The sequence below is a fragment of the Elephantulus edwardii genome, unplaced genomic scaffold (assembly GCF_000299155.1).
Source record: "Elephantulus edwardii isolate Elephantulus edwardi_28Jun2011 unplaced genomic scaffold, EleEdw1.0 scaffold00087, whole genome shotgun sequence".
Classification (NCBI taxonomy): Eukaryota; Metazoa; Chordata; class Mammalia; order Macroscelidea; family Macroscelididae; genus Elephantulus; species Elephantulus edwardii.
Genome location: NW_006399837.1, coordinates 257,639 through 278,878, shown reverse-complemented (window position 1 = coordinate 278,878; position 21,240 = coordinate 257,639). Strand labels below are relative to the sequence as shown.

At 40.8% G+C, this 21,240-nt stretch overlaps 1 protein-coding gene across 1 annotated transcript in view; it reads left to right on the top strand.

The window, feature by feature from the left end:
- Positions 1-21,240, top strand: part of NHEJ1 (nonhomologous end-joining factor 1) — a 160,756-nt gene that overhangs the window by 11,319 nt on the left and 128,197 nt on the right. Inside the window, exons 3-4 of the mRNA XM_006890238.1 lie at positions 7,430-7,568; positions 8,103-8,161. Coding sequence (XP_006890300.1) covers positions 7,430-7,568; positions 8,103-8,161 — 198 coding nt within the window. The remainder of the gene's footprint in view (positions 1-7,429; positions 7,569-8,102; positions 8,162-21,240) is intronic.

Here is a 21,240-nt window from a genome sequence, read left to right as displayed (position 1 = left end):
ATTAATTGTTGCATAATTTTCTCCTTCTTCCCCACCCCTGAGTTCACTTTGCTGTGCACCTCTTATTCTGGACTGTTGTCATATAAATAATGCCTAATCATATATTTCTTTTAAACAGATTTTTCCTTCATTGTTCCAATGCAGTGTTTATCATCTATCCACTCTTTTCCTAGTTTCCTCCTAACCCACCATGTCAGTCGTGCTTCATTTTGACCGAGATATTTCACTCAGCATAATGTCCTCCCAGGACACCCATGTTGTGTAATATTTTACAAGTTCATGGTTTTTCAGTGCTGCACAGTATTCTATCATGTGAATATAGTTTTTCCTATTAATTCATTTGTTGATGAGCACTTGGGTTGCTTCCATCTTTGCCATTGTGAGTAATGCAGCAGTAAACATGATGTGCATATTATCTGTTTGGGTGGCAATTCTGGTTCCCCCCCTTTATTTATTTATTTTTTTATTCATTTAAATGAAAGTTTACAGAGACTTAGGATTTCCATTCATTCATTGTTGCACTTTTCTTCCTGCCCACCCCTCCTCCCCATTCACTCTTCTCCTTGAAAGGTAAAACTTTTTCATTGTTATGCAATTCCTCCCCCCCAAGTCTACTCTACAGTGCAGCCTTCATTCTGGACTCCTGTCATGACAATAATGCCCAATCATATATCCCTTGTAAACCGTTCTCTCCCTCATCTGTTTCAATGCACTATACATCATTTCTTCCCTCCTTCTCTATTTTTCCTCAACCTCAGTGTCAGTCCTGTTTTACAACAGTGGCCCTATGCAATATTTGTCCTTTTGTGACTGAGATACTTCACTCAGCATAATGTCCTCCAGGGTCATCCACTTTGCATAATATTTTATGAGTTCCTTGTTTTTCAATGATGCATAGTACTCCATTGTGTGAATATACCACAACTTCTCTATTCATTTGTTTGATGATGGGCACTTAGGTTGTTTCCAACTCCTTGCTATTGTGAACAAAGCCGTGATAAACATGGGTGTCATATTTCCAACTTTTAAAGAAAATGCCATACCACCTTCCGTAGTGATTGTACCATTTTACACTCCTACCAGCAGTGAATAAGAGTTCCAATCTCTCCACAACTTTGCCAGCATTTGTTGTTTGCTGCTCTGCCGAACTTTGGTATTGTTACTGGGGTGAGATGAGGTAATGATTTTTGTTTTGCAATTGGATATTTTTAGTACTACCTTTTACTAGAAAGTTAATGGATCACGAAAACATACAAATCTGGAGTTCAGACTTCTGGCATTGATGTAGTTGAGTCTCTGGCTGGCATAAATTACAGAGCACTCAAATACCTTTCCTTGTCTTAAAGCCTTCATGGAATATCTTGTCTTAAAACACACTTTTTATAGACGTAGGGCAGGGCTTGCTACACTGTATACATAGGCCAGATTCGACTTGCTGCCTGTTTTTTTGTAAAGTTTTTATTGGAACCCAGTCATCCTCACTCATTTATGTACTGTGTACATAACAACAACATGGCTGTGTTCGGTTACAGTATCAGAGATGAGTAGTTTGAACAAAAATTGTATGGCCCATGAAGCCAAAAACCCCAACTGGCCCTTTATAAAAAAAGTGTGCTGAGTTCTTAAGGCATTTCTGCTTCTTAGTCTTTCCTTTAGTTCACCTTCTTTCCAGATGAACTCTGATAGCAACCCTTAGCCACAAATAGATCATTGATTTTAGTTATTTTTGTTGAAAGGCTAATGGAGACCTTGTATAGTACAGCTAATGCCTATTCCACATGGCCCTGCGTTATCATAGGAGAACATCACCTTAGCTGCCCTGCAATGGGGCTATGATTGCATCCTTCTTACCTGTAGTTAAGAGCAAGTGATATGTATTGTGGGGAGGGTGGAGGGTAATGGTAATTATTACATTCTGGACCAGAATGCCCCTTAGAGGCAAAGGTGGTGAAATTTTATTTTGGTTTTTGGTGATTTTAATGAAAGTTTACAGAAAAATTGGATTTTTCATGCATTCATTGTTGCACATTTTCCTCCCTACCCCTCTAGTTCAGGGTTGGGTTTTTGTTTGTTTGTTTGTTTTGTTTTGTTTTTAATTCATTCATTCTTGCATAATTTAAGGATGGTGAGATTTTGTCTCAGATAATTTGAGCATGTTGTTAAAAGGGGCCTGTCCTTGGAGAAGACACCATGCTGGGAAAGGTGCAGAGTCAGCAAAAGAGAAAAAGACCCTTAACAAGATGACGTAGTGAATGTACCAATAGGCTCAGGCTTATCAGAGATGATGAGGATGGCACAGGATAGGACAGAACTCAAATCTGTGTTCATAGAGTCACTGCGAGTCCTAGTTGACTCAAAGGCACCTGATAACACAACTGGTCTGTTGGTGATTGGCTTGTTATTATTACAGCAGTGACCTCAGACCTTGCTGCATTTATAGAACAAATTAAAACTCTTGTAGTCAACTCCAAAATGGCTCTTTTTCTTTTAACTTTCTATTATGATTTTGAGTGAAAGTTTATAGAGCAAATATTTTTCCATTCAATAATTCTTACACATTTTGTTTATTGACATAAATATTGTTGTTATGTGCCATCAAGTCTCCTGTGACTCATAGTGACCCTATGTACAATAGCTCTGAACCCTGCCCTATCTTGATCTAACTTCATTATCTCTAACACACCCACCCCCGTTACTCCAGTTATTGTGTCAATCCATCTTATCCAGAGTCTTCCTCTCCTATGCTGTCCCTTTTCAAGCATAATGTTCTTCTCCAAAGACTGATCCTTCCTGTCCATATGCCCAAAGTATGTGAGAAGGAGCTTAAAAAGCCTTACCTCCAAGGAGCAGCTCAGTTTCACCCTCTGCAGGACAGATGTGTTTGTTCTTTTAGCAGTCATGGTCTATTCAATACTCTTCTCTAGCACCACAACTCAAAGGCATCAATTCTTCTTCTCTTGTCCTTGGTCATTGTCCAGCCCTCTGATGAATAGCAAGTAATTGCAAAGACCATGGCTTTGATCATGCATCTTTGTCTCTGGACTGACATTGTTCCTTTACAGATTCTGGAGAGGTCCCTGAGAGCAGGTTTTCCCAGTGCAATTAGTCTTTTGATTTCCTGACTGCTGGTGCCAAGAATATTGATTTGTTAACAATCTCAGTCTCTTCTTCATCTATCATGATGCTGCCAATTGACCCAGTGGTGAGAATCTTTGTTTTCTTAATGTCAAACTTCAATCCATATTGAAGACTGGAGTCTTTGACCTTCTGAAGCAAACAATTCATGTCCTATTCAGTTTCAGCAAGCAAGGTTGTATCATCTGTATGTTGCAGGTTGTTCAGTAGTCTTCCTCAAACCCTGATACTAGCATTCCACCTTATACAGTCCAGCCTCCTGGATGATCTGTTCTGCATATAGATTGAAAAGGTATGGAGATAGGATATATCCCTGGCATATACCTTTCCTTATTTTGAACCATACGGTATTTCCTTGCTCTGTTCTGACAACTGCCTCCTGGTCCAAGTATAGGTTTCACATAAGCACATTTAAGTGTCCTGGGATTAATATTCTTTTCAAGGTTAGTCTCATTTTTTTTGTGATCTACACAGGTAAATGTCTTTGCACAGGCAATGAAACACAGATTGACATTCCTTTGGTACTCTCTGCTTTTAGTCAAGAATGTTGAATGACCCAGAGTCACTATACCAAATTCTTCTGTGACTGACACAGAAGAATGACATGAAACAACATATGATCAAGAGGCAATGGTGATGAAGGAAGACGTTCAAGCTGCTCTGAAAGAATTGGCAGAAAAAAAGGCTCCAGGAATTGACAACATACCTATTGGCATATTTCAACAAACAGATGCTGCCCTGGACATACTCACCAGGTTGTGCCAAGAAATCTGAGGACAGCTACCTGGCCAACTGATTGGAAGAGATCTGTATTTATTCCCATTCCAAAAAAAATGTGACCTGACTGAGTGTGGAAATTATTGAACAATATTGCTAACATCATATGTAAGCAAAATCCTGCTAAAGATTATCCCAAAACAAGTAGAACAGTACATTAACAGAGAACTGCCAGATGTGCAGGCTGGGTTTAGAAGAGGCCGTGGCACTAGGGACATTATAGTCAATGTTAGATGGTCTTGGATGACATTGACAAGCAATCATCAAAGTGTAACATCCCCTCCCATTACCTCCCTATGGTTCCACTTCCACTCGTTGTTCTTTTCCTTTCTGCCTGCTGAGCTTCAGGCAGATGCCTTGTGACTTCAAATGACTGATTGTTTTAAGAAGTTTATCTCTACTTGGTGTTATTGTTGTTGTTAGGTGCCATCAAGTTGAGTACAACTCACAGCAACCCTATGACCAAAAGATCTGAACCCTGTTCCATCCTGTGCCATCTTCACACTTCCTGACACATAAGAGCCCATTGCAGCAGTCATTTGGTAGTTGTTGATTGCCTTCAAGTTGAGCACGACTCATAACGACTCCATGAACAAAAGGCCTGAAGCCCCTCTATAACCATCAACATTTATAAAAGTTCATAGAGTTTCTGGAGGCATGTTATTTAGGAAGTGGATGGCACTCCTGCCTAATTGCAGATTTCCCCAGTGCAATACATCTCTTTATTCCCTGACTGCTGGTACCAAGGGTGATAATTGTGGATCCAAGTAAGATGAAACTGTTGACAGTTTCAATGTCTTCTCCATCCATCATGATGTTGCCTATTGGTCCAGTGGTAAGAATCTTTGTTTTCTTGACATTGGGATGTAATCCATACAAAAGACTGCATTCCGTGATCTTCTGTAACAAATGCTTCAAGTCCTCACTTTCTGCAAGCAAGGTTGTGTCATCTGCATAACACAGGTTATTGATGAGTCACCCTCCAATCCTGATGCCACACTCCTCTTCATAGAATCCAGCTTCTTGGATAATTTGCTTAGTATACCATTTGAATAGGTATGGAGAGGTAATACAAACCTACCACACTCCTTTCTCAATTTTTCCCCCTATAATTATATTTTATTAATTTTCATAAACATTTACAGAGATTTTGGGTTTCCATTAATTCATTGTTGCACCATTCTTTCTACCCTCCTCCCAGTTTGTTCTTGTCCAAATGCCACAGTGCTTGTCAAAGCCAGTTCTGATTAATCTTCTTTGTCAGTGTGTCCTTTGCCATTCCCTATCACTCCTCCCTGAGAGAGACTTCACCCTGATTCATAAGGAAAAGGGGATGGCGTATTCTCTTAGCTACTTCCTGCTGAAAAGGGACGCTGTGGGTTTCAGGGTGAAGATCTTCTCTCACTACTCTAAAGGGCCCCTTTGGCAGTAGGAAACACAATTTAAAACCACGCAGTGTTATCCTGCCCTGTTCACAAAATAGCCTTCTGGTCTAGGTATAGGTTTTGCATGAGCACAATTAGGTTGTTATGATCTACATAGCCAAATGCGTCTGCGTAGTCAATAAAGCACAAATAGGCATTCTTTTGGTGATCCTGGTGCTAGTCCTCAAGTGTTATCCTGAAATACAATGTTTTGAGTAATAGGATAATATCCATACCCATAAAGGAAGACCTGTTAACGTGACAATTATTCAAATATATGCTCCTACATCTGGAGCCAAAGAGGAAGTAATTGAGAATTTTTACCCAATCTTGCAGTCCAAAATTGACTGAATATGCAATCAAGATGTGTTAATGATAGTTGGTGACTGGGATGCAAAAGTGGGAAACAGTGAAGAAGGAATAGTATTTGGAAACTATGGGCTTGGTGATAGAAATGAAGCTGGAAATAGAATAATTGAATTTTGTATTTACAATGATTTATTAATTGCAAATACCTTTTTTAAAAAACACACAAATGATGACTTTACACATAGATCTCACCTGATGGGCTGCATAGGAATGAGATTGACTACACTTGTGGAAGAAATCATTGGATAAGCTCAATATCAGCAGTTAAAAACTAGGCAAGGGGCAGATTGTAGGTCTGATCATCAGTTTCTCATATGCAAGTTCAAATTGAGGCCGAAGAGAATGAAAAAAGTCCACAGGAACCAAGACATAATCTTGAAACAATTCCATCTGAATTTCAAGATCATTTTAGGAATAGGTTTGTGGCATTGAACACCAATGTTTGAAGACCAGATGAGCTGTGGGATGATATCAAGGATATTATCCATGAAGAAAGCAAAAGGTCATTACAAAGAGGAGGAATAAAAAAAAAGTGTCAGAAGATACTCTAAAAATTGCACTGGAGCCTCAAGAAGGAAAACTTGGTGTTACTAATCACCTCATAATCAGCTCCAGGCCAAAGGTGACTTAGTCTCAGGGTTCCACCAGTCTCTATTAAACCTTGGTTTTGTTTTATTTTTTTTTTAAAGTTCAATTCCATATTTTTCTCCCCCCAAAATGGCTCTTAATAGTGTTCAGATCTAATTAACCCATCAAACTCCCTCCCTCCTGTTGGTTATTCTCCAGCCAATGTGTTCTGCTCTCTGCACACTGACTGACTGGAGGCTTGCTAGGATCTTCTGGGTTTATTTGCAGCCTCTACTGTGAGTCAAGCCAGTTCTTCCCTCAATGAAGCTGTTCACATGCGTCTCTGTCACCTCTTCATGGGCATTTGCCTTTATTCTTACCATCCTTTCGCTGTGCCACAGAGAAACTCTTTGACCTCTTTATTATACTTAATTGATGAATGTCTTTGTACCTGTATTTATATAAATGGGTTCCTAGCCTATAAAAGAATGTGTGGTACAGACAGTTGACATAGTTAACGAGTCACTCAGATGCTAGGGAGGAAGGACCTTGTGATTTACTTGTAAAACAGTCACTGAAGTATTGCTCTGACACATGGGATACCTTGAGTTAGTGTTGATTCAACAGCAAAGCTTTTTTTGGTGCCTTTTTCTGTGAAGAGGGAGCTCTGGTAGAATTCTATAGGGAATTGTGCTGTTAACTCAAAGGTTATCCTGCTGTCAGTTCAAATCCACCGTCCGCTCTTTGGGAGAAAGATGGGCACTCTCTTCCTGTGTGATTTACAGCATTGGAACGCCATTGGATGGTTAGCTTTGAGTTGGTTCTTATTCAACAGCATTGAGTTTGAGTTTTTTTCCCCTGTGAAGATTTTCTGGTACTTAATATAGTGTTAGGGAGCTCTGGTGGCCTCATGGTATGAAACTGCGCTGCGGTCCTGAAGGCATGCTGTTCAAATTCACCATCTGCTCTGCTGGAGGAGGATGGGCAATCTCCTGCCATTTGATGAACTGCCTTTGAAAACCTGCTGGAGGATCCGCTATGGGTCAGTTCTGCCTCAATGGTACACAAGAACAGGACCAATAACAATAACAACTCTATAGTGTTATGCAGACTTATATAGACAGTCTTTTGGTTAATTGATATCTTTCTCTTGAAAGGTCTCTCAGCACTTGATTCGTCCTCTGATGAGCATGAGTCTGGCGTTGCACTGCCAAGTGAGGGAATTAGCAACATTGCTTCGTATGAAAGATGCAGAGATCCAGGACTACCAGGAGAGCGGGGCAACCTTGAGCCGAGGTGAGAGGGCGTCCTCTGAAGAACTGGGAGGGGGAGGGGTTGTCTTTTGAAAGCCTTAAGAAAGGGGAGACCTGTCAGCACCAATGAGATGCTTCCTTACGGGTGGCTGTGAGGGACTGGCTAGAACTGGGTACCTGATACCAGGCAATACTTCTCTCTGCTTTGACAGCCTGACCAGAGACCAAGTGGCCAATAGATGACATGCCCTAAGCAATGGCAAGGAAAGATTATACAACACTGTACTGGGACATTACGAAGTTGGGAGTTTAGGGATTTGACCTTTGCTTTTGGGGCAGGAAAAATTCCCAGGCATGGATGCTGCCACTATCCTGGTCATTTTTTGCTAATCCTTCTCTCCTCCTCCCAGTTTGTCTACACACTCTCCACCCTTCTTTGCCCTCTGGCCTAGATAACTCTGGATGTTGCTGCTTTTTCTTCTTTCCAGGAAGCCCTGTGCTCTGTTTCCTTTTCACTGCGTTGGTGAAAGCACATCCAGCGGCTCATACTTCTTTTTTCCATCATTCCCCATTATAGATCGGTTAAAGACAAAGCCGTTTGAAGAAAATTCCTTCTTGGAACAATTTATGATCGAGGTAGGAGATTATTTTCTTTCTGCTAGAACAACTTTTCATTAATTTTGCTTTCCTGGTGCCCGCGTGATGACTTGCATTTTGAGAGTTCAAGTGGCTTGTGTGGTTGAAAAGCTCTTTCTCTGAAAAAAAATTGCCTATGGAAAGTCTGATAACGCTTGCGAGGTACATGAGTAAGGGGGGCAGAAGTAGAGAGAAACAGTGGACCATTTGTAAAACAGCTCTGTTCAAACATCTGGGTGTCACTTGGAATTCTCTACGATTGGTTGACCAATTGCTAAATTCCTACTTGTTGAGATATGATCCTAACATCTGGAATGCGGGAGTGGTGTAGTCATGTCTCAGCTCTTTCAGCATCCAGCTGAAGAGGAAAGTTAGAAGCTCAGTGCTACCATTTGGGAACTGTCTTGTGGGCACAGTAGGCTGTGGAAAATCACGGTGTTTATTCAAGGGCGCTGGCGAGGGAATGAATGAGGAGTAGATAATTGTGGCCTGTCAGGAGCTCATGCCTAGGTTTCCCTTCTAAGGATTGAGCTTGGCCAAAAGAAACATCCATTAAATGCCAAACAGGGGCAGTTTTAATAATAGTGACCTTTGATAATGCCAGTCAATATTGATCTTCCTCTTCCCTCACTCTTCTGGGACTTGCTGGTTGAACAGTTAGCATCTTAGTATTGTTGCCCCATTTTCCAATCATACATGTTACCTAAGTTGGTATGTTATTGTGTAGGTAAACAATGCTATTATATTATCGTGATGTTTATAGAGTCTTTGTAGTTCTGTCTCATCTTCTAAGCTAGTTTATAAATTCTATTTGGATAAGGACTGTAAATTGTACTTCTTTTAAAGCTCAAAAATTAGCACTTTTCAAAGTGCTGAGTATAAAGCAGGTATTCTCTTTCTTCTCATGTGGTTGATTAGTCTAAAGAATGAGTGCCTATCTGGTTTACTGCTTGTCTAAAGGTTGAAGTACAGGTGAGTTTTGGTTCATATTTGAAGGGTGACAAAGGGCCATGGTCTTAGAGGTTCCTCCAGTCTCTATTGAACCAGTTGGCTTGAACTTGAAAATGTTTTTGTTTTGTTTTTTTTAAATTTTCTTTTATTTTGTTCTGAATTTTCATCCACTGCATCTAGTCCCTTTTTCTGTGATTTCTTTTAGAGTGGTCAGCAGTTGGAGCCGGGGGTCATCTAGTTCTTCAGGCCTCAAAGTCATGGAGCTTGGCGTGTGCATAGTGTGTGGGTCCTTTGGACTTTATGCATCTTTGTTTTCTTTAGTCATCTTTGTTCTGGATCTCGGAGAGAGGGAGCAATAGTTGTTCTCACAAGCCTTTAAAAGCCTGGTCTCTCCTCACCAACTGACTTTGATAGACGCTGAGTCTGTGGGCCCAAGAAAGCAGGCGTTCTTGATTTGGAACCTTCTGTTCTTTCTCAGTGCATAGTTTGAGCAATGACTCTCCACTGTGCTTGGGGTCTTGACACTGAGAACAAAAACTATGAGCTGAGTGATGAGTCCATGCACTAAAGTGATTATAATTTTAGGGAAGAAGGAAATCATGTGTTGTTAAGTCCTAGAACAGAATTGTTGTTGTTGTTGTTGTTATGTGCCGTCGAGTTGCTTGCGACTCATAGCGACTTTATGTACAACAGCCCTAAACTCTCTGTCCTGTGCCAATCACACTGTCTCTGATATACCCATCCTGATTACCCCAGTCACTGAATCAATCCACCTCATAGAGGGCCTTCCCCTCCTGTGCTGTCCCTCCACCCTACCGAGCATGATATCTCTCTCCAAGGAGCGATCCCTCTTTACAACATGTCCAAAGTATGTTAGACGGAGCCTCAGAATCCTTGCCTCCAAGGAGCTGCCTGGTTTAACCCTTTCCAGGCTGAATCTGTTTGTTTTCCTAGCAGTCCATGGTACCCTCAGTACTCTTCTCCAGCATCACAGCTCAAAGGCATCAATTCTCCTTCTGTCCTCCTTTGTCATTGTCCAACTCTCTGACGCATAACAAGTGATAGCAAAGACCATGGCCTGTATCAGACGCACCTTAGTCTCCAGAGAGACACCCTATGGAGCAACTGGTGGATTTGAACTGTGTGCCTTAAGGTTGAAGTCTTTATGAGAAAAAGAGAATCATTAAACTTCAACTTATGACAGGTTGGCTTTCCTAGGCTGTTTTCTCTCAGATATTTTCAGGGGCCTACGTATTCAGTATTAAGGGACATTTGCAGAAGTAAGAGTTGGCACCCTATTCCCTGCCTCAGCTTCCTGAACAGGGCATGGCTTACTTTTAGCCAGTGTAGAGCCCTTCCTGATATAATACCTGTGTACCTATCTGATTTGATATTCTGACATTTTCCCCCCTAGCTTGCAAAAGAACAAATGAATATGTCTTGGAGAGGGTATACCCATAGTACTCTTTGGAGGCAAGGTTGATGAGACTTCACCTCCCATACTTTGTGCATGTTGCTAGGAGAGGAACATGAAAGTTGGAAGGGTGGAAGGTTGGTGAAGGAGGGGAAGATCATCAACCAGGTGGACTGATGTGATGACTGCTGCAGTGGGCTCTAGTGTGTCAGGAAGTGTGAAGATGGAATGGGATAGAATTGGGTTCAGATCCACTGTTCAAAGGGTCACTAAGAGTTGTACTTGACTTGATGACACCTACCAACAACAACAACAATAATCTTCATATCTAGTCCTACTGAATTATTTTGAATTTTTTAAAATGCTAGTTGTTTCTTCCCCCTGGCCTTTATACCCTCACACAAGGGGAGCTCTGGTGGCCTAGTGGTCGGGAGTTGCGCTGCCATCCTGAAGGCACGCGGTTTAAATCCACCAGCTGCTCTGTGGGAGAAAGATGGACAGTCTCCTCTCAGTCACTTTACTGCCTCTGAAAACCTGCTGCAAGGTCAGCTGTGAGTTGGGTCTGGCTTGATAGTACCTTGAAACAACAACAACATACCTTCACACAAACTATTCCATTCATCTAGAATGTCTAATGTGCCTTATCTACCTTTTAAATTTTTATTAATATTTAATGTGTCAGTTTCAGCTGCTTTGAGAAATCTTTCTAGGCTGTTCTTGTGAAGATGATCTTTCTTCCTTGCTACTATATTACCTTGCTTTTACTTTTATTTTACCACCTATAAATAACTTCCCTCGTTGTATGTTCATAAGACTGTCTTTCCTTTCCTAACCCTTTGGACTCTGAGGGCAAGGACAGTGGTGAAAGCACTTCTGTATTCCTCACATTGAACATTGTGCCTAGATGGAGTAGATTCTCAGATGAGCTTATGAGTGAATACTGATAGTAGCAGGCCTGCATTTGAGGCCTTCAGTTATTCTTTTGGTTCATTGTAGTTTTGGATAAGTCCCTTCTCTTAGAGCCTCTGTTTTCTCTTTTATGAAATTGGAGACTCATCTGTTTTGTACTGTTGGGTGGAGCCCTGCAGAATTGAGTGAGAAACCATGTAGAATCAAGTGGGAGCCCAGGAAGGGGGTTGGTATTTTGAGAGTAACTACTTTAAGAATATTCATCCTCTGGTTTCTTGGTTTGGGGGTTTAGGCTCATGGTTTCATGGGATACCTCAGTTAATTGGTCTAATAACACGTTTAGTGCTTCTGTTCTGCCTCTGAGTTCTGTGTGTAGTGCTTGGGGTCTTAAAAACTTGCAAGTGGCCATTCAAGGTACCACAATTAATCTCTATTTGCATGGAAAAAGAGAGAATGAAGGATAGTTAAGATTAGAAAAAGGATATGAAATGTGTGTGTGGTAATTGGTTTCATGAACTGCCTCTTTTGCTATAAGACCAGAACTAGATGGTACCTAACTATTATTCTTGAACATTTTAATAAAACATTCTGTAGAAGAATCATTATCAAGAGGGGAAAAAGCAGAACATAATTTCACATTTTTATGGGCTCCAAATTCACTGGACCCAGGGATGTTGGATGAAGGCCTGAAACTATTGCCCTGAGATAATGTTTAAACTTTAAAGTATGTCCTTATTAGTATCTTCTTCTTAGAACAAAGCAATAGTTCAGCTTAACTAGTGAAAAAATGTCTGCCTTCACCATTATGCTCTTTAAAAATTTTTTTTAAATTTTATTTTACTATTTTGTGTGTGTGTGTGTACCGTCAAACCAGATCTGGCTGGTACAGGAGGAGATTGTCCCTCCTTCTTCAGCACAGGATCTGGTGGATTGAACTGTGCACCTCTGGGATTGCAGCTTCTTGCCTCTAGGCCACCAGAGTTCCCTTGAACCATTATGCTCTTTTAAGAAATACCAGTAGGGGATCAAAGTGACAACAGCAAATGAAAAGATTAGGTAGGAACATCAGAGGGTCGTGAATTTATATCACTGAGGGAAGAACAGTTCAGAAAAGTATATTGAGAATGGCATGTAGACACTGTAAAATTGGTATATATTTTGCTGTGTGTATTGTCAACAAAATAAATACAAAACCTAAAAAAGTAAGAGTACCACCTTCTCAGTCTGAGTGGGTCACTGCCAAACTTTGTAGGTGTCTAAAATTTGATCCTAACTGGGAAGGGTCTGGGAGATAGTTGTATTATGTTTATGCTGTGTACCATGGAGTTGGAATCAACTCACAGTTGACCCTCCAGCAGGTCTTTGGAGGCAGTAAATCTCACTGGAAGTTACTGTCTATCTTTCTCCCACAGAGCAGCTAGTGGATTTGAATCAAGTGCCTTTGGGTTGGCATCACAGCTATTTATTACTGGGCCATCAGAACTTCCATAGCTAGTTGTAACCTTCTATTTTATAGATTCAGAAACTGAGTCTCAGGTTAGACTGAGGTCATATAGTTACAGCAAGATGGTCTTCTCCATGTCTTAGCTCATAGTCTGGGGTTATCGCTATTTCATTTTGTCACTTTAACTGCTTGTATGCACCGATTAGTGGAGAGTCGAGGTAGATAATGTGAAATTCCTGTGACCTCCTGGGATCGCCACACTGTCCTTGGAATGTCCCGCCCAGCTGCGAGAATAGAAAGATTTCCTACTGGGACCCCGACTTTCTTATGGCCATTGCATCTTTTGGTTACTTGGCTTGTCCTGGATCCTATAAACAGGATGCAGAAGGGTCATGGGGTCACCCAAGACTGAACTGAAAGGATGTGCCATTAAAACAAGCAACATGGAATAGGAAAATAAACAAACCGGGGACAGAGAGCTCAGGGCAAAGGTGTAGGGGGCTAGGGCTGATGTCAGAAGGCCATGGGGTTGGTGCCTAGGGCCTGCTTCTCCTAGTCCCGTTGGGAATCTTGCTACAGGGGCAATAGGATGGGGAGTTTTCTAAGACTCTGAGGCTGGGAAAAATATTTAAGGATTGAATAGGGCTGCTTCCTCATATCTGGCCCTTTTATTTTTCCTTATCCCCGAAGAGATTCTGATTTCTTATTTCGAGGGAACCCATGTGGGCCAAACTTGACTATCAAATGGGATGTGAAAAGCTAGGACTGAGTGGTGCGGCTTCTGGCCTGAGCCTCATATAGGACAAGATTCCCGTGGAGAGCATGTTCCATGACAGAGACTGTGAAGAATCTTTAGGAACTGTATTAAAGAGGAAGTTTAAGATGAGTGGATGGACACAGCCCACTCTCACTTCAGTCCACTGGGGGGAGTCCCTTCCCTGGCCCCGTCCGTGCCTCCCTCCCTCCATCTGGTTGCCATCAGGCTGTGTGGCTGCTGGCGGCTTCTTTATTTATTTATCCCAGTGTAATGGGGTGAGGAGGGAGCTGGCCTCGGGCTGGCATTCCGAGGCTATGCCACTGAGCCACAGGCGGTTTGCATGGGTGTGTGAGTCACTGGGGCTGCATGCTGCTCAAACCAGACGTGGCCAGGCTCAGGGACAGCAGGCAGCCCAAAATAGAGCCCCGCCCTCTGCAGCTGGCAACCCCTGGCTAAGAATCAGCCCTTGACACCAAAACCTGGGCTGTTGTATGAAGTTGGCTTCCTCAGGGATGGGTTGGGGACAGTGCTTAGGAGAGATGGGGACTATAATTCTCTCTGCTGTCTTCAGAGGAGGATGGTCTGTATAGCAGTCACTCCCATTCCCGCATTCTCAATGTCTTATAAGACTTAAACCATCTGCTCAGTATAATACCTAACCCAAGAAATTTGGGAGCTAGAGTTAAAAGTGATTTGGCTCGGAAATAGAGCCATGGCTTTTGTTGCTGTCTAATTTCGGTGACTGTCTTCATCTCCTATCTGGTCACAGACTGATTCTAGAGAAAATACTCCCAAGTTCTCAAGATACTTCTTTTTGCTCTTAGGCAATGGGGAATATGGGAGACCTTTAATCTGAATATTTCTATCACCCTGTTGAGTTCATTTATAGACATCTTCTACTTGGTTTCCTTGGCTGCCTCTCCATAGTTTACCCGCCCCTAAAATGTCGATGTTATCCAGGATTGTGCCCTTGAGCCTCTTGCTCTCCACTCTCCCTTTTTCGGGGCTATCTGATCTGGACATCAGTTTCAGCTATCACCAGAATACCAGTGAGTACCCATTCTGTATCTCCACTGCGTTTCAGGCCTGTATTTATTCTTGTATATTTGACATTTCAATCTGGATGTCCCACCAGCACCAATACCCTAAACATGTACAGAATGCGTCATTGGCTTCTCCAAAGGTGTTGTTAGATTTCCCATCTTGGGGAATCATGCCATTAGCTTTCCAATTTTTTAAGCTAGAAATTTGGAAGTCACCCAGGTTCCTCTTTATCTACACTTTCAGACCCTGTATCGGCAAATATCTTTTGAATCTGCCCTTCTCTCTTTGCATCCCCATTGCCTTGGATTAAGAAATCCTCCTTCCCTTTTTTGTGGCTTGTCTTTGAATTGTCTCCCAGCTGGTACTTACTCTTCTTCATTTGAGCCTTTAGTTATAATGGGATGATCTCTCTGATTATGTCACTATCTTGCTTAAATTCCTTAGTGATTCTTCGTTGGCTGCAGGATCAATGCACAGCCCTTGCATGCCATAGCAGAGCGTTCCTGGTTTGGGCCTGCTGCCCTCTTGAGCCTGACCTTCTGTCACTCCCTCATAGAGACCTTGAACTTTCATCATGTTGAATTAAGTAAGAATGGCTTCCTGCTAATGTTTGTCTTGCTCCAAATTATGATATTCTTAAGAGAATATCTTGTCTTCATGGCAAATCTCTGTTTAACTTTCTAAGACTCGACACAGGCATTTTCTCTTCTAGGACTCTTCCATGAAAACTTTTCTTCCCTCATCCTGATGTCCTTCTTCCAGGCAGAGGTGCACTCTCTAGCTATCCCATAATATCGTGCACCCCTTACCACAGCACTTGTCATAAGGGAGGATATTATTGTTGTTAATGTGCCGGCAAGTTGGTTCTGACTCATAGTGACCCTGGGTACAATAGAATGAAATATTGCCCTGCGCTACATTATCGTGGGAGCTCTGGTGGCCTAGTGGTAAGGAGATACATTGCCAACCCAAAGGCACACGGTTTGAATCCACCAGCTGCCCTTCAGGGAGATGATGGGCAATCCTCTCCCATGCAATTTACTGCCTCTGAAAACCTGCTGGAGAGTCAGCTGTGGGCCGATTCCTACTCGATGGTATATAACACCACCACCATCACCACCACCACTCACAATCGTTGCTCACTTCGAGCCTGTTGTTGCAGCAGTTGCTATGTCAGCTCATCTTGATGAAAGTCTTTCTTTTTCACCGACACTCTAGTTTACCAAGCATGTGTCCTTGTCCAGGAGCTGAGCCTTCTGGCGACATGATCAAAGCATGCTGGTTGAAGTCGCCCCATCCTCCCTCCTAGACACTTTTCTGGCTGTCCTTCCAGGAGAGATGTGTTCTTACAAGTTGTACCTTCATTATTCTTTCCCAGTACTGTCATTCACAGACATCACTTCTTCAGTCTGACTTAATGTTTCACAGGCCCCTAAGGCTATTCAAAATGCCATGACTTAAGTCAAATATACCTTAATCCTCAAAGTGACATCTTTCTCCTCCCCCCAATATCTTCTTTTATTTCTTAGATTTCTCGAAGTTCTTCTGCAGCCATTTTTGAATTATCTTTAGAAAAATTTTACCTATGTGTGATAGTAAGGATGTCATTGCATAATTTCTGCATTCTATGGGATCGACTTTCTTTGGAATGGGTACAAATGTAACCTTCTTACAGTCAGTTGATCTTGTCTTTCAGATTTATTGGAATAGACAACTGAGCACTTCCTATACTGCATCTATTTGTTGAAACACTTCAATTGGTATTCTGTCCATTTCGAGAGCTTGGTTTTTCTCCAGTGCTGCTTGGACTTCTTCATTTAATATCATTAGTTCTTTGTCATCAGTAGTCTTCAAAAATGGCTGAAAATGGATCAGTTATTTTTGGTATAGTGATTCTGTTTTTTTGTTAATATTTCCTGCACCACTCAATGTTTTGCCCATTGAATATTGTGATTCAGTACTTATATTGTGTTCTTCAGTTTTTTTGCAAATTTTCATTATACTTTTTCTTGTCTTTAAGCCACCATTTGAAATCTTCTGTTTAGCCTTTTCATCATTTCCCCCGTTTGCTTTGGCTGCTCTGTGTTCAAGAGCAAGTTGCATAGTCTTTTCTGACATCCACTTTGGACTTTGCTTTCTGACTTGCTGATTAAACAACCTTTTGCTCTCTTTGTCCTATGCCGTCTCACAGCTTGTTTGGTCTTTGGCCCTAAGTGTTCATGGGGTCAAATCTGTTCTTGAGATTGTCTTTAACTTTAGGTGGATTATACTCGTGGTTATACTTTGGCTCTGTGGACTTGTTTTCATTTTCTTTAACTTCAACTTGAACTTGGATATAAGCAACTAGTGATCCTCAGTCAGTTCTTTGCCTTGTTCTATCTGATGATATTTATCTTCTCTATTGTCTCTTTCCACAGATATAGTTCATTGATTCCTTTGTATCTTGCTGGTGTGGTCCATGTGCATATTCATTGTGTACGATGTTGAGATATTTTCAGTGAATAAGTCATTGGTCTTGAAAAATCCTGTCATGCCATCTTTGGTATTGTTTTTGTCACTAGGGTCATGTTTTCTAATGACAAACCCTTTTTTGTTCCTAACATTTGGATTCCAATCACCAGGAGTTATCAATGCTTGTTTGGTCAATTTCAGATTGTTGGTAAAAATCTTTAGTTTCTTCATCTTTGACATTAGGGATTGCTGTGCAAATTTAAACAACAGTTTTATTAGCTAGTCTTCCTTGTAGACAAGTGTATGTTATCCTGTATCTGAAAACATTGTATTCAGGATAGGTCTTGAAATGTCATTTTTAATGATGAATGTGACGCTATTCCTTTTAATTTTGTTGTTCCCGGTATAGTAGACTATATGCTTGTCCAATTCAAAATGGCCAGTCCCAGTCGCTTCTAACGCATTAATATCTAGGATATCAATTTTCAAGTGTTCCATTTCATTTTCATTTTTCTTGATTCATATGTTGTACATTTCTAGTTACTAGTGGATGTTTACTGATGTTTCTTCTCATGTTGATCATGCCACATCAGCAAATGAAGGTCCTGAAAGCTTTACTCCATCCACACCATGAAAGTCAAATCTACTCTGAGGGGGGCAGCTCTTCCCCAGTCATATTCTGGGTGCCTTCTTACCTGAGAAGTTCATCAGTTCAGTCTATACCAGTGGTCTGCTGCTATCCAAGAAATTTTCACTGGCCAATTAATTTTCTTTTTTTTTTTAACATCAATAATGTTTTGTTTTAATTTTTTCCATGATTGTACATTTTCTTCCCCTCTCCTCACTCTCCTTCCTCAAGCCTCCCTGCAATGTACCTCTTATTCCAGATTGTTGGCATACATATAATGCCTAAGCATATATTCCTTTTGGACAGTTCTTTCCTTCATCTGTTCTAATTGCAGTGTTCATTATTGATCCACTCTTTTCCCATTCTCTCCCCAACTCCCCCCGTGTCCGTCCTATTTTATAACAGCAGTATCATGCAGTATTTGTCCTTTAGTGACTGAGATATTTCACTCAGCATAATGTCTTCCAGGCTCTCCCATGTTGTGTAAAGTTCTACGAGGCCATTATTTTTCAGTGCTGCATAATATTTCATTGTGTGAATGTGCTATCTTTTTTCTACCCATTCATTTGTTGACGGACACTTGGGTTGCTTCCATCTCTTTGCTATTGTGAATAATGCAGCAATAAACATGGGTGTGCATATATCTATTTAAGTGGTAGCTCTGATTTCTTTAGGATATATTCACAGTAGAAGAATTGCTGAGTCAAATGGTATTTCTATTTCCAACTTTTTTGTGTGTGATATTCCCTTTTAAATTTTGAGCATAATTTTATGGAAAGTTTCTGGTTTTTTTTTTTCACCATTGAGTCAGAACTAATAGCAGGCCTGTAGTGGATTTTCAGAGGCAGTTAATCAAATGGGAGGATATTACCCACCTTTCTCCTCTGGAGCAGCTTGTGGATTTGACCTACGTGCCTTTGGGTTGACAGTGCAACTCCTTACCGCTTAGCTAAAGGAAACTAAATTCTTGAATATTGAGAAGGTATTGTGGTATCTATAAACAAGATAACCATCTACTGTCTTTGGTTGCATTTATTTCCAACTTTTTGAGAAAGCACCAGACCACCTTCCATAATAGTTGTACTATTTTACCTTTCTACCAGCAGTGAATAAGAGTTTCAGTCTTCCCACAACTTTGCCGGCATTTGTTGTTTGCTGCTCTTTTGAACTTTACTATTGCTGGGTGAGATGATATCTCATAGTTGGTTTGGCCAGTTATTCTTAGACGTGGATTGCTAGGTCTTTCTTCCTTGTCTGTCTTGTCTGGAAGGTCCACTGAAGCCTTGCTATTATTTGAAATACCAGTAGCTGCTAGCATTGTGATAATACATGGAAATAACCTAAGTATGACAAGCTGATATGCCAGTGTTGGATAAAGGAAGATTCAGATATATAAAAGAGGAATGGGGCAATTGTGCTAACTTATCCATTTCTGCGAAGTTTTTCCAATATAATGTTTGTCATTTTTTCTTCGCATTTCTCATCCTTAACTTGGCTTGTGTAATCTCTGCTCTTTTGCTTTTTCCCTTCTCTGGTTGCTTCTTCATAGAGTCTTTTTACTCCCTCAGAATCTTTTGCTCGTTCTTTTCCTCATTTTTCTCTTTTTAATAATGAAAACAGAACACTTTATACTTATAAATTTTTGTCAGATTTTTAAAAAATTTTGATTTGAGTGGAAGTTTACAAAGTAGATTGCCTTTTTTATCCAACCATTCATACACATTTTGTATTGTAACATTAATTATAATACTTTAATTAATTCATGTACTAATTTTCCACTTCCTCGTTGTCATTCTTATTCCATTAATGTCTCTATTCTACTCTTTCCTGCTTTCAGGGATTTATCTTTGAGTAAATGCTGCTCTTTTGACTTTACGTAGTTGGTTTCCTCCCTTGTCTATTAATGTTGGGGTGCCCCAGGATTCAGTCCTTGGTGGTCTTATCTTTCCTCACTCTTTCTCTTAGTTATTTCATTTAACCTCATGGCTTTATTTACTGTATTATTGAAGAATCCCAAATTTAATCTTTTTTCTAAGAATCTCAGACTTATACATACTGCCTGATTAAAGAAAAGTACTGAATTTCCCATGGATTGCCCAAAGATCAAACAAATATGTCTTGGAGAAGACGTAGCCAGAGCCCTCTGGAGGCAGGGATGATAACGCCTTGTCTTGCATACTTTGAGCATGTCACTAGGAAAAGCTATTCCTTGGAGAAGGACATCTTGCTTGGGAAGTTGGTGGGATGGCAAAGGAAAGGAAGACCCTTAACCAGGAGGCTTGATACAGTGACTGCAGTAATGGGCTTGAATGCCTCAGGCATTGTGAAGTTGGCACAGGATAGGATAAGGTTCACATTTATTGTTTATAGAGTCACTGTGAGTTGTACTTGACTTGATGGCACCTAACAGCAACAACAACAACAACAACAACATGGGAATCTAGTAGTTATCTTAAACTGAAGTTCTAAGGGACATCTAAAACTGAGCTCCTTACTTTAAAACTTTATTCTAGGATTTGCCTTTCACACAGTCTTCTTTCATTTTAGTTGATGAAAATATCCTTTCACTTGCTCAGGTCAAAAATCTGGCACTCATCTTTGGCTTCTATCTTTCTTTTACATCTTACATCCAGCCCATTAGGAAATCCTGTTGGATTTACCTTCAAAACATATAGCCATAACCGCTACTACTCCATTCTGAATCACCACCCTCTCTTATCTGTATTATTATTATAATAGTCCCCTAACTGACTCCCTGCTGCTTCACCTGCTTGCTTGTGGCCTGTTACCAACAAATCCATCTTTATTAAGACGCAAAGAGACCATGTTGCTTTTGTGCTCAAAGCCCTTCACTGGCTTTACATGCCACTTAAGGAATAAAACCACAAGATCTGAAAATGGCCTTTAAAGACTACATGAGCTGACCCCCCACTTACCTTTCTAGAGGTCCAACACTTATCAGAGAGTCTCCCTAATTTTCTTAATAAGACACTCTTTCTTTTTAAAAAATTTATTATTAATGTCAATGAAAATTTACAGAGACTTTGGATTTCCATTCATTCATTGTTGCACTTTTCTCCCTGCCCACCCCTCCCCCCCAGTATACTCCCCTCTTGGAAAAGTAAAAGAAAAATTCTTTCATTGTTTTACAAACCCTCCCCCAGGTCCACTCCACTATGTAGCCTTCACTCTCGACTCCTGTCATGACAAAATTAACTAATCACATATTCCTTTTAAACAGTTTTCTCCCTCATCTGTTTCAATGCAGTATACATTATTGAACCTATCTTTCTCAGTCTCCCCCCAACCCCGATGTCAGTCCTGTTTTACAACGGTGGCACCATGCAGTATTTGTCCTTTTGTGACTGAGATACTTCACTCAGCACAATGTCCTCCAGGGTCACCCATTTTGAATAATATTGCATAAGTTCCTTGTTTTTCAATGCAGCATAGTATTCCATTGTGTGAATATACCACAGCT